Below are 15,856 nucleotides of genomic sequence, written 5' to 3'. Positions count from 1 at the left end.
ACCATCGATTCCCTAACAAAATAAAATATATATGGTTATTCAAATGCACACAGATAAATAATAACTATAAATTAAAATGAAACATCTCATCTAACCTTGTAGAATTGTAAGCGGTATTGTGGATAGGGTCATTATTCTGGCCTAAATCTTCTACAAATAAGTCGACATCATCTTCGTTCAAGTGGAACAACATTGCAACACCATTGTCGTCATTCAATGTTACATACTTCGTCTTATCCCTCTTCGTGTTGTAGAAAAACATTTTACCTTCGAAATTAATGTGAAGGGCACCACAAACCTTCTCACGTAACTCATTGAGTTGACTTCCTTCCTTAAGTAGAACTGCTACACACATCCCACCGTTGTACAAGAAGGTGCCATTGGCATTTACCTTCCGTTCTCCGCCCCAATAGCAAAAACTTGTCAATGTTTTATTTTCCCTATTCTCCATACCTAAAAAGACAAAATATAGAGCATACATTCTTAACAGTCTAGGGCATACATTCTTAAATAGAGAGCATCAAAAGTTCTTACAAGGAGTAACATTAGGTGACTTAAAGAGCAACTATTTTATTCCCAGGAAAAAACATGTTACCTAAAATGTAAAGGGACAGCCACATTTCATATAGAAACAAGAACCAGTGAGTTTAAGAAACCAGTGAGTTAACTGCCCTTAAGAAACAAGAACCACATTTCATATAGACCAACACACCCTTGTAAAGGGACAGCCAACCAGTGAGTTAAAATTGAATTAACTGCCCTTAACAGTCTAGGGCATACATTCTTACATAGAGAGCAGCAAAAATTCTTACAAGGAGTAACATTAGGTGACTTAAAGAGCAGCTATTTTATTTTCAGGAAAAAACACGTTACATGACTATCACAACAAGAATGAGAAAATACAAAGTACAACAGCAAGAGTACACCACCAGCCTCCATCCGTTGCCCTCTCTCCCTTTCTGTGACTTCCCTCCCTTCCTGTGAACTCCCTCCATCCATCTCTAGCCATGCATTCCTCATCCTCTTCCTCTTGAAACACTCTAAATGAGTACCCTATTGATCATTTTTTCGTTGACAAGAGTGTAACTGCTAGAAATCTAAAGTATCTACCATGAAGTTGTGTCCATGTTTGAAGTGCTGAATCTGAAGTAATTATTGTGTCCTAAGTTGTGTCTGTGTATAAAATTTGTGGCTTAAATTGCAATGAAATGATTTCACCACTACCTTTCATTTTTTTGTGCAATGAAATGGTTTCAACACTCCAAAATTGGAAACAAAGCTGCATCTAAAAACTGGTACAATAAAGTGCATCAATCAAAGTGCAGCAAACTATAGCAATCATTGCAAATCAAAGATGAAACTCAAATACAGATTCATAGCCAAATACAGATTCAGTACCTATCAAACAAAAGTAGGTTCAACTAGTTCAAATTCAACTGTCAATAGCTACAAAAAAAACATACCACATTCTGGTTCTGCTATTAGTTACAAACTTCTACATTTGTGTGTGTAAGAATGGTGTGGATTCAACTGCCGTTAGCTACAAAAATTGTCCATTGCAGCCAACTCCTCTCTTTAAGCCTTCATCGATCAAAATTCGGGATTTGTGTGTGTAAGAATGGTGTGAATTCAATTGTCATTAGCTACAAAAATCGTCCATTGCAGCCAACTCCTCTCCTTAAGCCTTCATCGATCAAATTTCTAAATTTGTGTTTGTAACAATGCTGTGGACTATGGAGTTATGAGTATACAGAGTATGACACATACAGAGAGAGAGAGGGGGGAGGGTTTTGTGCGTGGAATTGTGGATTCAGATTGACCAACACACCTTTGTAAAGGGACAACCATTAAAATATAGGTCACTACCCTTAACAGTCTAGGGCATACATTCTTACATAGATAGCAACAAAAGTTCTTACAAGGAGTAACATTAGGTAACTTAAAGAGCAACAGTTTTATTTTCAGGAAAAACATGTTACATGAGTTAGAACGAATTATGGATGACAACACATTGTTTTTTTCTGTTGCAGTCATACTATTGTGCCTTGCACATTGTTAGACTTAGAAAGTTCCTAATTTGTTCCATTAGTTGGAACGAATTATGGTGCTAGGACATTGTCAATGGAAAAAATACTTGAGTGACGGCCCTCGAAATGGTTTGCTTGCGTTGTTTTCACATCACTATAGAAAGGAGAAAACTTATCCCAAAAGCTAACAACTTGAACAAGAACCATATTTCATACAAACCAACACACCTTCATAAAGGGACAATCATTCAATGAGCTAAAATATAGGTCATTGCCCATTGCTGATAGGAGAATGAAACACCCACAATATCCTACGTCTAAAATATAGGTTATTTCTTTCTCTTCAACAATTTATCGAGCACATGTTATGCATGACAAAATAGGTACCTCCTCAGTCTATCTTTCAGAGAGGCATTTTTCGCTTAAAGAAATTGTCTGGTTAATTTCCACAGAAAAGAGAGAAAACTGCAAAAATAATTGAAACACCCAAAACATATACGTACTAGATGTGTACGATGTCCCTTGGTCAAGGAGAAGAGATTGCTTCTCTGCGGTGGAATGGAGAGAGTACTGTTGCTACAGAGAGATAAAGTGAGAGAGGAAGAAGAGGTGAGGGAGAATGGTCTTGCAGCAGAACGGTCTTCTTCGGTGGAACGGAACCCTCCCCTGCCGTTCTCTTCTCTTCAGCAGCAGCGTACAAGGGAAGGATGGAATGAGGGAACAGTAGCTGGGATTCAAAATGGGGAAACTTATTAGGGTTTCTTTCATCAGGGGCATATTAGTCATTCTAGGTTGACCTCTCCATGTATGGGAAATTATTTTTGTCCTTCTCATGTCTAGATGAATTCAGCAAGAACTGGTCCATCATTTGGGCAATATTTGCCCTTTTGTCCACTGTCCAGCAATTTCCCCTAACTAGAAACCCACCAACCGCTATAAGGGTCGGTTGGAAAGTTGCTGTCAGTGGGTTCCAAAACCTCTTGTTCTTATTCAGAGTCTGAATTACTCAAATGGCAAACCCTTCCCCTCCTCATGCCATTGCTGTCAGTGGGTTCCCCACCTTTCTTTTTCCACATCTTTTTGTTTCTAATTTTTAGGGAATTTTCTTGGTGGGTATGAAAAGATCATCTAAACCTTCAAAGAAAGTTGTTGGTGCTGGTATTGGGTACAAAAACAACAATGAGGAGGTCAGAATTGATTGGGAGCTGAGGCCTGGAGGCATGCTTGTTCAGAAGAGAGGTCTTGGGTCTAGTGGGGATTCCATGATCAAGATCAAGGTCTCTCACGGTTCCTCTCACCACGAAATCAATGTCCCTTCTCAATCCACTTTTGGTACCGATCCCCACTTTCCTTTTTTTCTCTAATTCACTTTTGGAATTTCTTTTCGCTGTTGAATAGATTTGTGCATTTGCTTTACTTTGTGTCTTTTATGTTAGACAATAGTGTTGCCCATTTCTGGTTTTAAATATTTTTAGTGTCATCTTTCTTGTCTTTTCTCTTTAATAATGTGAGATTAAAAGCAGCTTCTTTTTTGTTTGCCCCCTTTTGTATGGTTTATGAACTGTGCACAGACTAAAGTTTGTGAATAAATATTTTGTTCATGCACCATGGCAACTTGAAGTGTTTGTTTCTCCATGAAGTCTTTTTTCCTTCCACAATCCTTAGTTCCTGAGACAGTTAATTTGAAGTGTGCTTTGTCGGATTGATGATTTCAACATAATTTAGTGGATGTTAATGGCGCTTTTTGTAGTTTATTTTCCCTTCTCCGCAATGATGACGCATTCTTGCTTTAGCAAGTGGGCATTTGGTAATCAAATCAAGAATGAGTTCACATGTTATCCGGGATGTTTGGACTATAGATACATTTTGAGCCACTTCTACAAATTGATGTGGTAAAAACTAACTGGGATCAACTAGTGAAAATCTAAAAATTGTCCCATGTAGTATAATTTACTACCGAGAGGCTATTAGCTATAGTTACAACTTACATCAAGGCTAAGTAATTAAGTTACAATTAACGCGACTCATATGAAAGGTATGATACATGTTCGGAATGTTATGAATCCTGTTACGGGATCTGATCATGCTAGGTTTCGGTGGTTGTCTTTGGACTTTAATCTCATCTCAGTAATTGGTACTACCAATTTTTACATTCCTGTTCCATGAAATGGATGATTAATAGCTTCTTTTGGTCTAATGGAAGGGGATCTGAAAAGGGTTCTTGCCCACGAAACTGGTCTGAAGCCTAAGGAGCAGAGGTTGTTGTTTAGAGGTAAAGAAAAGGATGATGAGGAATGTCTGCACATTGTGGGTGTAACAGACATGTCAAAGGTGATATTAGTAGAAGACCCAGCTAGCAAAGAGAGGAAATTCGAGGAGATGAAGAGAAATCAGTACATGCTACAGGCCTACGAAGCTGTTGCTAAAGTTAGAGTTGACGTTGATAAGCTCTCGGACAAGGTCAGGATCCCTTGATAAATCATGGGGAAAATTTAACCTTTTACATGGCGCCAAAGAAACCTAATACTTTTATTCACTTTTATTATTTGGTTAGGTCATTGCCCTGGCGAAAACTGTTGAAAATGGCTCCCAGGCCGAAGACAAGGAATTTGTTGTGTTGACGGAGTTACTCATGGTGCAGTTACTTAAATTAGATGCTATTCGGGCTGATGGCGAGGCAAAAGTGCAGAGGCGGATCGAGGTTAGTTGTTGCATTGACTTTATGTCACTAAGAGATGAGATGCGGCTGTTTGATAACTTTGTGAATCTTTTGAAAGGACTTGGTTCTAGTTTCTATGCAAGGAACACACTCCCAAATCCTTCAATATGATCTGCAGCAGAGGTCTAATGCATTTTTGTACTAATGTCTCCAAATGTAAGGAAAGGAACTTTCTTTGAGTGATGTCCATATAATTTCGAAAGAAATGCCTCAATGAAGTATGAAGTCTGCCACACGCTTGGGTACATGAGCGCATTTATGTATTCCAAGTGTGTGCACGAGTATATTTGTTTCATTCATGCCTCTAATGTCTCTATGGTACTAGCAGACTTGACTGTTCAAGTTAGCACATCTTCATCTCTTTCAGAATGTTGCCTCACAAAATGTTGAAGAAACACGCCAAACCTTTAACGGTCATCCTGCTTATGTTAAATTATTAACCAGTAGAAAATTCCAGTTTGTCTCACAAGTAACTGCAACCAAGTTGTGTCAGTAAGTTTCTCTATGACTCCTTTAAGCTGTTTTGTGAATGTTTCGTATGCATTCTTACTAAAAGAGATTTCAAGTCAATAATAGTGTGCAACTATGAATTGCAATGACGGAGATGTCATTCAATCGATGTTCCTGTGCAGGTCCGTCGCGTCCAGAGTTTTGTGGATGCGCTTGACAATCTGAAGGCAAGAAATGCTAATCCTTTTGCCAACGGCAGCAGTGCTATGTCGGTGACAACCAAGTGGGAGAAGTTTGATTCGGGAGTAGGGAGCCTCACTGCTCCAAACCCAAGGCAAAAAACTTCTTCAAAAATCACCAAGAATTGGGAACTGTTTGACTAGTTGAACTCTGGCACTGAAAGGTAGATAACATCTTTCTGTGGTTTTGATTCGGAAGATGGTATTTGGAAGAAAGAACATTCCCTCCATGTATCTAATCTGTATAGAGTGTTGTCCCGCGTTAATGATTATAATCGAATATCAGGCATTTTTTTTCGCTTTCTATATATTTGCCTTGCTCTTATCTGGACTAATGATAATTACTACTCCTACTAATCACCAAGAAGAGAACGCCCCAGATATCGGGACAGAATCCATCCGAATTCTTATTCTTTTGGGAAGCCGCAGTTACTAGAAAATGTAGCTATGTACTTCTTCGGGATCAGGTATTATGATGCTATGTACTTTGGGGGAGTAACTTCGTAGTCCTACACGTTACACGTAATGATATTATCAAAGAATTTTTTATATTTGGTTAAAAACATTATCAAGTAATTTTCCTTTTCAGATCAAAAAGTGATTGATCAAAAAAATGGTGGGATGGGACGACTAGCGTAGCAACTCCCTTGGGCGTGACCATAGAGGCTGCTTACCCACTGTGGAATGTCCAGTCTGAGCCATAGCTACTATCCAAGATGACATGTCGTCACAACAGCACTACCTAAGTACAAATGAGTATAAATGTTTACCCCCACACCCCATTGCTACAGGCAAGACTCGAAACGAGTTGAGTTTTGTTCACCCTCCACTTAAGAGGGTGAACATTACCTTCATTTTTATTGGTTGAAATGATGTAGATCCCACCACAAAGTGATATCATGCTTACCAAAAAGTGTATTGCATGGTAAGCATAACATCACTTTGTGATGTAGTTCACACCATTTCAACCAATAAAAGAGAGGGTAATATTCACTCTCTTTTAAGAATTGCACTCACTCGAAACCGAGTTTCACCTGGGGATGAAAGGCACCCAACTCACTAGGCTAAACCCAGTTTAGGTTCTTTTTTTCAATTTTTCAAACTCAAATATAACGAAAATGAAAAATAATTTTTTTTATTTTTTTTGCACCGTATTAAAGATCTCAATGAGATCTATTAAATAAGATCCATATTGGTCGAAAAATTATTTGCGTAAACACATGATTTTTGAGTTTAAAATTACATACTTTTTCAAAAAAACATTTTTTTTTGGAGAAACCGGAACACACCCAAGATAGTTCCGTTTCGAAGTTTTGAATTCCGTTATAAATCAACAGGTGATAAATTTAAGACAACATCCGTTGTAGTCTAGTTGGTCAGGATATTCGGCTCTCACCCGAAAGACCCGGGTTCAAGTCCCGGCAACGGAATTAATTGTTTTGAGCAAGGACGAAATCGTTGTACTTCCACGGCTCTAGATTGGGTCTCCTGATCCAGTTTCGGCCGACGGCCCTTGAGGCAAACAATTAAGGACGAAATCGTTGTACTTCCACGGCTCAAGATTGGGTCTCCTGATCCAGTTTCGGCCGACGGCCCTTGAGGCATGTCCTTGGGAGAAGATATTTGTGTGATTACATATTTGTGCTTAGTGTTTAATGGTTTGTGCTGAAATTCCATTTTGGTATCTCTCTGTCTAGTCCCGGACGGGATTTCTAGGCCGACACTTGTGCCGGGTGCTTTTGCAAGATGTCATTGAGTCTGTAGCTTTTGTGCTTAATACAGTACTCGTATCTCGGATTAGGTAGTTTGGTGCAATCCTATTATTGCAATGTAATATTTGCCTTCGGGTATGAATTAATGAATTGCCTGATTTCAAAAAAAAAATCTAAAAGAATTTTCTTTCCAAATCTCTCGCATTAATGTGATCTTTTGGGTCTTGGAAATAACATTATTAAGTGTGCCAACAAAATGCTTTTTTTTTTGGAACACTATAGAAATACATTGATGAATAATAAAAGTATAGTGTCCTATCGCTGTGTTACAATAGTTATTAGACACACTAGCGACGAGCGGAGGCCTCACAAGGACCTAAGGAACAGAACACAAAATACTACCCCGCAAACACAAAATACACCAAATGCTATGCTATCACCAGAAGATAAAGGCTTACAAAAAGTCTAGGGATGCCGACGACGAGCGAAAGTCAACAGAAGGCCTAAGGAACAAAGCACAGCGTGGGACGAGTGGAAATTGTGTGCGCGGCTTACATAGACAATTCCGCAACTGCGGTTATTGAACGATGAACTACAAAAGCCAAAAAACCACCGCTCTAAACACTGACCTACCCACCCCATCGCACCGAAAATTACAGCAGAAAACTTAAAACAAAATCTAAACTAATGCACCACAAAAGAACCACAACCGAGGTAGCTTGAGGCACAAATCCCTGAGCAAATCAACTAGAATAACCCGCCAGAGCCAGAGCCCACTCCAACCGAAGGGGCCATGCCGCTGGCCAGATCGCACCCATATAGAAATGGCAACCGACGCAGATCAGGTAGCCCAAAACCAGCAACCACCGCGAAACAAAACTCCCAATAACCTGCAATTAAAACCACATAAACACCCAAAACCAAGGTCTCAGCCACGCACAGAGGCCCGATCGAATTCGACGGGGAGTCGGATCCAATCAGAGAAAGAAAAAAGAGGAGCCCGATCAGACGGGAAGGGGAGATTAGAAGAGGGAGGCCGATCAGGTTTTAAAAAAAAAACAACCGAATGGACGAACGGGGCAAGGGACAATGGGAATAGGGGTGTCCGAGCGACTGGGCATTTGAGAAAGAGCGTGCGTGGCTAAAACGGAGGAGCTTCTCCGGCGTCCTCACTGGAAAAGGAGATTGGAGAGACTCACCAATGGAGGCAACAGAGAGGTGGCGGAGAACAACACACGCTCTGATCGGGTGCGCTAATCGGCACAGGGGACTAAGGGTTGCTTGTTCGAGGGGGGGATGGGTGGGTTAACAGGCGGAGGGGTGGTGGGTGTGGCGGGGGTGGAGGCGGCAGCCTCCCCCGGTCCCCCCCACCGTGAGGAAGAAGCTTACTTTGTACGCTGAAGAGAAAGGAAAATCGGTTTCTTTCTAGAGAGAGAGTCTACTTTGGAGTTGCCAACTTCCAACCAACAAAATGCTTGAAACGGCCATGAATGGATCTTTGACAGACACACACACACACACACAGAGAAAGGATCTTTGACACACACACACACACACACACACAGCAGCAGCAGCAGCTCCTTTAGCTGCTCTTTCCTTAGCAGCAGAATGAATGATTCAGAGACTTCGGGAGAGGCTCTATTCTTGGCATCAAACGTACGGCCGAAAGCAAAGATAGAATCAAAATGCAGCACAACTTTTTGATACTTTCCTTAGTTTCCAAACACCCCTGGAAACTATAACAGTGTAACAGTAGTCATATACACTGATATCTAGAACTGATACAAACTTTTTCGTATCAGAAAATGAAATAGAATGAGAGGAGAAAAGAGTCTCACTTCGAGGGGAGAAGACCTCCGATTGGCTCTGAGTGAGGAGAACCGGATCTATGTACTTCACAATAAAGGACTTTGATAAATATTCAGGGCCCCTTTATTTGACCACAAAAAAAAATATTTCTATACATCCAAGGATAACACTAACCCGCTACCCTAGGGAACACCAACTTATCTCACTCCTTATATCTCCTACTGCTGCGTAGTTTCTAATGCCAATAAAAAAATACAATATGATTTTAAGAAATTAGGTACATAACAAGAGCCCAGTTCGGGGGAATGGATAATTAAACCTAAGCTGCGTACTCAGAATAGTCACAAACGTGTACTTTTCCTCATTCATATTGGTATGGAAGCTAAGAAGCTGCTTTTTAACGAGAAACAACACAACCATATGTCTCTCATGGAAAAGAAAGGCAAGAACAAAGAAACAAAAAACATGGATCATCAGTCACGTAACCCGGATGTCCACTGTAGATGGTTTCCTATTGACTTCATGCGATTTTGTCAGCCTGACTTCATTCAAATTTCTTTCACAACTCTTCTAGGGTTCCATTTGAGTATTCCTCACCTGAAACACCGGGCGTTCCATTTGATAACCGGTTCATGCTAGTTGAAGTTGAATAAGGAGAGTAGGTTGAAACAGGGCTGCCTCTTGAGTACCGATTCTGTGCAGCTGTGCTACTTCTTGTTGTCTTCAGACGAGCCTTTCTTCCCTGCAACAAAGTAATGAATAGTTTGATAATAATTAAGAAGTACTCCTAATGAATAGTTTGGAAGAAGCAGTCAGTAGACTCAGTACACCTTCTCTGGAGATTTCCTGAAATTGGGATTTTATTAATGGAAATAGAAGAATTTATGTAGTTTGATAAATGACCCACGTTACAAGAAATCACTGAAACCTGGTGTATTGCATTTTGGAACAATTGGTAAAGGCGTACGGCTACATCCCAAAACAGTGAATTTAGCAAACCAAATCCAACTTGATCCCGAAGGTTTTCCTATGCATTTCTAAAATTATCCGTAGGAGGAGAAACAAAACATGACAAATCAACAAAAGGAAATTTAATAGGACAGTGGTAAACTTCTCGTCAAAAATGCTTTTTCAAACGTGTTTTCCATATATAATTAGAAAAATATATACTATTTGTTGGCTGTTTTCTCTATCAAAACCTTACATCCTTGTGCTGTAATCCATACATGTCTAGCCCCACCGTTCCACAATTTTGGGCATGTGGTGCACCACATTCCCGTTCCCTGTTGGGATCATAGAAATGAACGAATTGTGCATTGCAAGTGAAAGCTATTTCGATCAAAGCTTTGTTGAGTTGAGTCAGTTGACATTAACCAGGAGGAGCAATACGAGAAAATAGTTACCTTTCCCATGCATTTCTCCAAATGCGGAGCAAACCTTCCGGCCACAACCGATCGCCCACAGTTCATGCATTCAAATACTTCATTGGCCACAGAAGGATGTGTTTGTCCAAATATGTCAACCACATACTTACTGTTAGTTTCAGCACTGTTACTTGGATCAGCTACCCTGGCCCGAGCTTGTGCTGACAACCTCAATTCCTCTTCCTCTTCTTCCAAATTACGATCAAGGCCTAGCCTTGCTATCCGATGACACTCGGATGCAACATCAACAATAATGGAATCAAGAAGGTCACTGAATACATTAGCAGAGAGCTGCACAAACAACCCACAATAAGCAAGGAAATTATAATGTATGTGCTATGCATACATACGTGTGTTGAGATGACCAAGACTTACAAAACCTTGATTTAATTGTCCACCAAATTGGAAGGCCTTCTCCTTATTATTTCTTTTTCCTTTTTGTTATTCTCAAGGATGGGGATTACTTATGCATTGGATAGTCACAAATCATGGTGATGCAAGTGCAATACTCAAGCTGGTATGCGCCTCTCCTTTATGATCAAAGGGCTTGAGCATATTTAACAAGCAATTTTTCCATTGAAGTAATCTGGGAAAACATCATTTATTGGTGCATTACTAAGTTCCTAACACATTACTTTCCACAAAGACTGTTTGTATAGAAACAAAATAAGCCCTTGGATAAACAATTTCTGTTACTCACGGTGCCTTTAATCCCAACCAAAAAAAGTTAGGTTGTAAACATTTGCAGCAAACTTCACAATTCCAATTAAATCTTAAAACAGTCCAGAGATGTAAAAGGGATGATAGCTGCAAGACTACTTTCTTTTCCAAAAAAAGAAGAAAATTGATACTCAAGCATATACCCACCCCTGACATGGTTGCCATCAGGAATGATGGCTTGCCAAAAGATATTACATAGACAAAAACCTGTAAAAAAACACAATGCAATTGGCAGGGGCAATTTACGAAATCAAATGGACCAAACTACTTCTTGTTGAGTTTTCAGAAGAGCCTTCAGATATTTAATCTGAGAATCACCTCCATAAATTTAGCGGGACGAACTTACAAACATTCGTAGAAGTTAAAACCAATAGTTAAAGGAAGCCTTTTTTAGTTAATCGACACAGAGAATTCTAAGAGCTTTCCACACCAGGATTACTGTACAAGAGGAGGAATATTGAATGGAGATATGACTAACTGAATTTTTGGCAGCAACTACAGGACCCAAAAGGGAAAAGTGAGCCTCAAAAGGGAAGCAATTCTAGGAAAAGTTTCTTTATCAAAACCTTTATTTATTGAGAATAAACTTAACCAATGGCAATAAGTAGAGTACACTGTTGAGTTCAACACAAAGGCTCCACAATCACAAAGGTACTTGGAATAATGAAAGTAGACGATGACTACCAATGCAAGTATAGAAAGGGGATAAATTTTCATCACTCCCAGTTAATAAGGCTCTGATGAATATAAACCAAGACTTTTGGAGGTCAATCAAACTTCAACTCATCCAACCGCTGATTAGATAATCCTTTAAAGCTAACTACTGAAACTAGTATTACGTTTAATGCATAGGAATGTTTTTTAGTAGTTGTAGGAGATATACCTGTGCATGGGAAGACGGATTATCATCATTTGGTACTGACATTGAATCTTTATAGATAGCTCCTAGATCCAGTAGCAAGCCCACTTGCTAAGCTAAAACTGGGATGGTAATAGCTTTGTGATCTTGCAGAAAGGGCAGAATGTCAATGAAGCAAGCAGGCTCAATTAGCTTTAAACTTATATATGAATACATACGCATGCACAACATATCAATGTTATATACTGGTAGACTCAAATGCTTGTTACCGACACTCCTAGAAATCGCCGTATCCGTCTCAGACACTCTTGGGTCACGTGACACGCCGAGGACATGTATGCTACACACCACGTGGCGTGTCCATTAGAACATTATTCCGGGACACGCTAGGGACATGGCCGGGTGATTTTTATGGTCTTTTAGGGGGAAACTAATTATAACCTCAAAGGTGTTGGGCCAAAAGTGTAATATAAAATATGTGTGTGTATCGGGCTATAGGCATACACCATTGGTCGATAATGCATTCTAATAGCAGTCCTAACCTAAATATTCCTCGCCGTATCCGGGTCCACGTATTTTGAGAATTGTTATGTCTCGTATCCGTGTCCGTGTCTCCGGCCGTGCCCGTGTCCTTATCTGTGCTACATAGCTTGCAAGCCAATTATCTTGTAAGGTGGCAATCATTTTACCACGACACTGAGTGGCATACTTCTTAACTATCAACCGAAAACTAATTCAAGCATGCTTGGGGTGTCACAAGTTTCTTCCCCTTCAAACAATACTCGCAATCATTTCATCCTTATGCTATTAAATTGAGCATTGGACAATCCAAATGCGAACATAAAAGTATACCAGGCAATGAAGTTTTTTTTTTCCGTTGACAAAAAGAATACTAAACAAAAGGGAACCAGTTCTGAGAAACAAAAACAGAAAAAGAAAGGAAAAACACGATGCATACGTGGTCCTAAGACCCAATCCAGAAAGGTTACTTGCTGTAAATCATGCGAAAGATATAATCCAAATGCCTAATCTTTTTGTATTGGGTTAGAATCCGGTATTGCTATTTGTCCCCACCCCTTAACATTCATAATGTCAAGTCTTAGGTTCTGTTAGGATAAATCAAGATTTTAAAAAGGATTCAACATTATTATTCAATGAAAATAGCCCAAATATAAGTAACGCATGCGTTTGGATTTCAAATAGGAGTTTGTTGAAATACTTCATGTTAAGGACTATAGGGCTATGATCATCGGCCCAATGCATCTCTGATACCTAGTTCTCGAGCCACTACAACTAAGCCTTTTCTAACTTTTGTTGAAATTAAACATCAAATTCAATTCATTTGCAAACCCTATCTACCAAACGGAGCCTACTCCATCTGCGTTTGATTGATTCACTCCTGGTGTGTGGATCGGACATCCCAACTGTTCCAAGAAGTGATTATTTACTAGGTCAGGTCCCATACATATCGTGTTTAAGCAGTTAAATTAAGCATTAGAAACAGCAAACAGAGATACAGACGACGAGAGAGAGAAGGGTACCTGATCGATTTTTGGGCGGGTTCTAGTCGCGTATTAATTTGGAATTTCGGATATATGTCGGCAACGATTTCAAAGGAAAACCTAGGATTTGATTCTTGTCTCAAATTACTCCCATTAATTGTACATTTTTCAACTGAAACTCAAATTTTTATTTTTATTTTTGAGTTGATTTTGTTACGCTCTTTTCTCTAACAGCCTGTTTGGATGAGGGATTTGCCCCCGGATATACGACGCAGCTCGAGTAGTAATCCGGCCCCACCTCTTCTCCGGTGTTTGGTTGCGCAAAACAGAAGCCGGATTTGGCCCCTGATTTGTTGGGTTCGGATTTGTAATCCACCTGCGGGTGGATTTGGTAACGACGGGGTACCCCCAGTCGTTGCTATATCCGGGTACCCAAATGACCAACATGCCCTCTAACACAACACAACAAAACTGAAGAAGATGACGAGAGAGAGAGAGTACTGTTCGTGAGACGAAGTGTCGTACCCATCATCGCCGGAGCCGCCCTCGTTGCTGGTAGTAGGGGAATCAGTAAAGTTTTTGGAAAAGTGGACGGAGAGAGGTAGAAGGAGTAGTGTTGATCGGAGCAGGAGGCTTACGGCCGGAGTGGTGATGGTCGACGGCGGAGGCGGAGGGATTGCACGAGGGGTTGCAGAGGATTGGGTTTGGGTAGGGGCGTGGGTGGGTTCGAGGTGTTGGGTACAGGAGAAGATCTGTATATACATACTGTATACATATCTATATAATAAGATTAGCGAATGCCCGTGCCTGAAGGCACGGCTCGAAATCGATATTCAATTCATATCAAATGTTAGAAAGCTAAGATCCCATTCGCAAAGTTCCAACTATACAAAAACAAAAAACAATATCTCAAGTATATCCACCAGTTAACTTGAATCAGCACATAAACTAATAAACTAATAGTTGTAGCGCTCATACCCGAAGGAACTTATTGTCAGCCATTTAAATTTACAGCCAATTCAACTACAGTACAAACTACAGATCATAATTGGCAAAACCAAACTGTAATCACAAAATTCACTTTATGTGCTTAAAAATAATCAAGCTCCAGAATGTAAGAATACAAAATCAATTGTTAAACTTATTCATCAAGTTTTATAAAATCAAGAAGAAAAGACAAAATATAATCAGCCCTTCGATTGAATATAAAAATAGAATTCCACTTCTACTGAATCATCATTGATAAAAAAAGTTGTAAACTTTCTAAGTTTCAAGTTTCAACCTACTCAATATCTAATTATCTGGTACTGCATGTTTAGCCAATGCAACTTGTCAAAAAAACATTTGGCGTTTTAGTTCACATACCATTTCAATCATCTAGCAAGAAAATTTAATGCCATGCTCAGATCATAGTTCCAAAAGCTTGTCTTCATCACTTTTCAACTGTCTTGAAATTTTTCACTTCATCACCCTCCCAAAATTTCTTGTATCAAAACATACCTATTTCGTCCAAAGAGCAGAATTATATGAAAGTCCTAATGGCTAACAGAATGCTTTTGTTTATATGCTAATCGAATTCATGTTATTTCCTATACCAATAAAAGTTTGGCTGTGTAGGAAATTTATTAATGATCTTCGTGGAATTTTTATGGCAACGTACTTTCCCCTCTTCTTTCTAAGTTAAAATTTCATGTGGCATTCCCTCATGACTCATTCTCAAATGCAATACTGTATATTAAAATGCAACATCATCTCAATTCCAATTTATTTAAACCACTAATCAACCATTTAAAAGCCTAATAAAATGAATTTAAAATATATTGTGCTTTGAAAGTTCAATATTCCAATCTTTTTCTGGTAAAAATATTTGATTCATGTTTGGTTTTCGAAAAAATAAGTACTTAAAGAAAATTCTTATGCATTCTCAAATTTTCAATTACACTTACCATGTACTGTAAAAAAAATACGGTAGGGGCAACCAAAAAAAAGAATTGACAGAGAACAGAAAATTAAGATTCACACCCACCCTTAACTAAACAAAAAATATGGATGGTAGGTGAGACAAAAAAAATTGTTTGACAGGAAACCCAAATGGAGCAAAAATTGAACCAAAAGAAAATGGGTAACATAGAAGGACCCCAAATCAATTTACTCAATTCTAAAAAAAAAACAGATTAAATAAAAAGGGAGATAGAGAGAATCGTGGTTGGGTGTAAACCGAAAGAAAATAATTTCCATATATAATATGGAGTCACTCACCTCAATTCTTGTTGTTTCGGAAGGAGAGTTTGGTGATTTTTGATGGTATGGTTGTATTTAACTGAGGATTAGAGAGAGGGGGATGGGGGAGGAGAATAGCAAACGTTTTTTTTTTTTTCAGATTTTGAAAATCACC

General features: G+C 39.2%; 2 protein-coding genes and 1 non-coding gene across 6 annotated transcripts; 2 read left to right on the top strand and 1 right to left on the bottom strand.

Annotated features, from left to right (window-relative positions):
- The first annotated feature begins 2,939 nt into the window (after window positions 1–2,939).
- Window positions 2,940–5,741, top strand: LOC131314291 (BAG family molecular chaperone regulator 4-like). Its single transcript, XM_058342830.1, has 4 exons — window positions 2,940–3,359; window positions 4,231–4,487; window positions 4,582–4,728; window positions 5,379–5,741. Exons 1-4 carry the CDS (start codon window positions 3,143–3,145, stop codon window positions 5,577–5,579), a joined length of 822 nt encoding a protein of 273 aa, XP_058198813.1. The 5' UTR covers window positions 2,940–3,142; the 3' UTR covers window positions 5,580–5,741.
- A 1,051-nt stretch (window positions 5,742–6,792) lies between these two features.
- On the top strand, window positions 6,793–6,865 carry TRNAE-CUC (transfer RNA glutamic acid (anticodon CUC)). The gene has a single exon. It is a non-coding gene; the product is annotated as a tRNA-Glu (tRNA).
- Window positions 6,866–9,238: 2,373 nt separating this feature from the next.
- On the bottom strand, window positions 9,239–14,219 carry LOC131314290 (SAGA-associated factor 11). 4 transcript variants are annotated; one of them, XM_058342827.1, is made up of 4 exons: window positions 13,963–14,219; window positions 11,984–12,105; window positions 10,360–10,671; window positions 9,239–9,698 (listed from the first exon to the last, which is right to left on the bottom strand). In XM_058342827.1, the coding sequence occupies exons 2-4, from the start codon at window positions 12,023–12,025 to the stop codon at window positions 9,516–9,518; spliced, it is 537 nt and encodes a 178-aa protein (XP_058198810.1). In that variant the 5' UTR covers window positions 12,026–12,105; window positions 13,963–14,219; the 3' UTR covers window positions 9,239–9,515. The 4 variants fall into 4 exon arrangements, with proteins under 4 accessions (XP_058198810.1, XP_058198811.1, XP_058198809.1 ...); XM_058342828.1 differs by having other exon boundaries at window positions 13,987–14,219; XM_058342826.1 differs by having other exon boundaries at window positions 13,501–14,184.
- Between the last annotated feature and the right edge of the window lie 1,637 nt (window positions 14,220–15,856).

This window comes from Rhododendron vialii, chromosome 13a (genome assembly GCF_030253575.1).
Source record: "Rhododendron vialii isolate Sample 1 chromosome 13a, ASM3025357v1".
In the NCBI taxonomy this organism is placed as follows: Eukaryota; Viridiplantae; Streptophyta; class Magnoliopsida; order Ericales; family Ericaceae; genus Rhododendron; species Rhododendron vialii.
This window is presented reverse-complemented; position numbering and strand designations above follow the sequence as displayed.

Excerpts from the sequence above, each read along its gene's own strand:
- LOC131314290 (XM_058342827.1), bottom strand. The coding sequence starts at position 12,025 with ATGTCAGTACCAAATGATGATAATCCGTCTTCCCATGCACAG. Across the intron at positions 10,672-11,983 it reads ATCCGTCTTCCCATGCACAG|CTCTCTGCTAATGTATTCAG; the intron begins GTATATCTCCTA and ends TTGTTTGTGCAG. Across the intron at positions 9,699-10,359 it reads TGGAGAAATGCATGGGAAAG|GGAAGAAAGGCTCGTCTGAA; the intron begins GTAACTATTTTC and ends ACTTTGTTGCAG.
- LOC131314291 (XM_058342830.1), top strand. The coding sequence starts at position 3,143 with ATGAAAAGATCATCTAAACCTTCAAAGAAAGTTGTTGGTGCTGGTATT. Across the intron at positions 4,488-4,581 it reads TTGATAAGCTCTCGGACAAG|GTCATTGCCCTGGCGAAAAC; the intron begins GTCAGGATCCCT and ends TTATTTGGTTAG. Across the intron at positions 4,729-5,378 it reads AAGTGCAGAGGCGGATCGAG|GTCCGTCGCGTCCAGAGTTT; the intron begins GTTAGTTGTTGC and ends GTTCCTGTGCAG.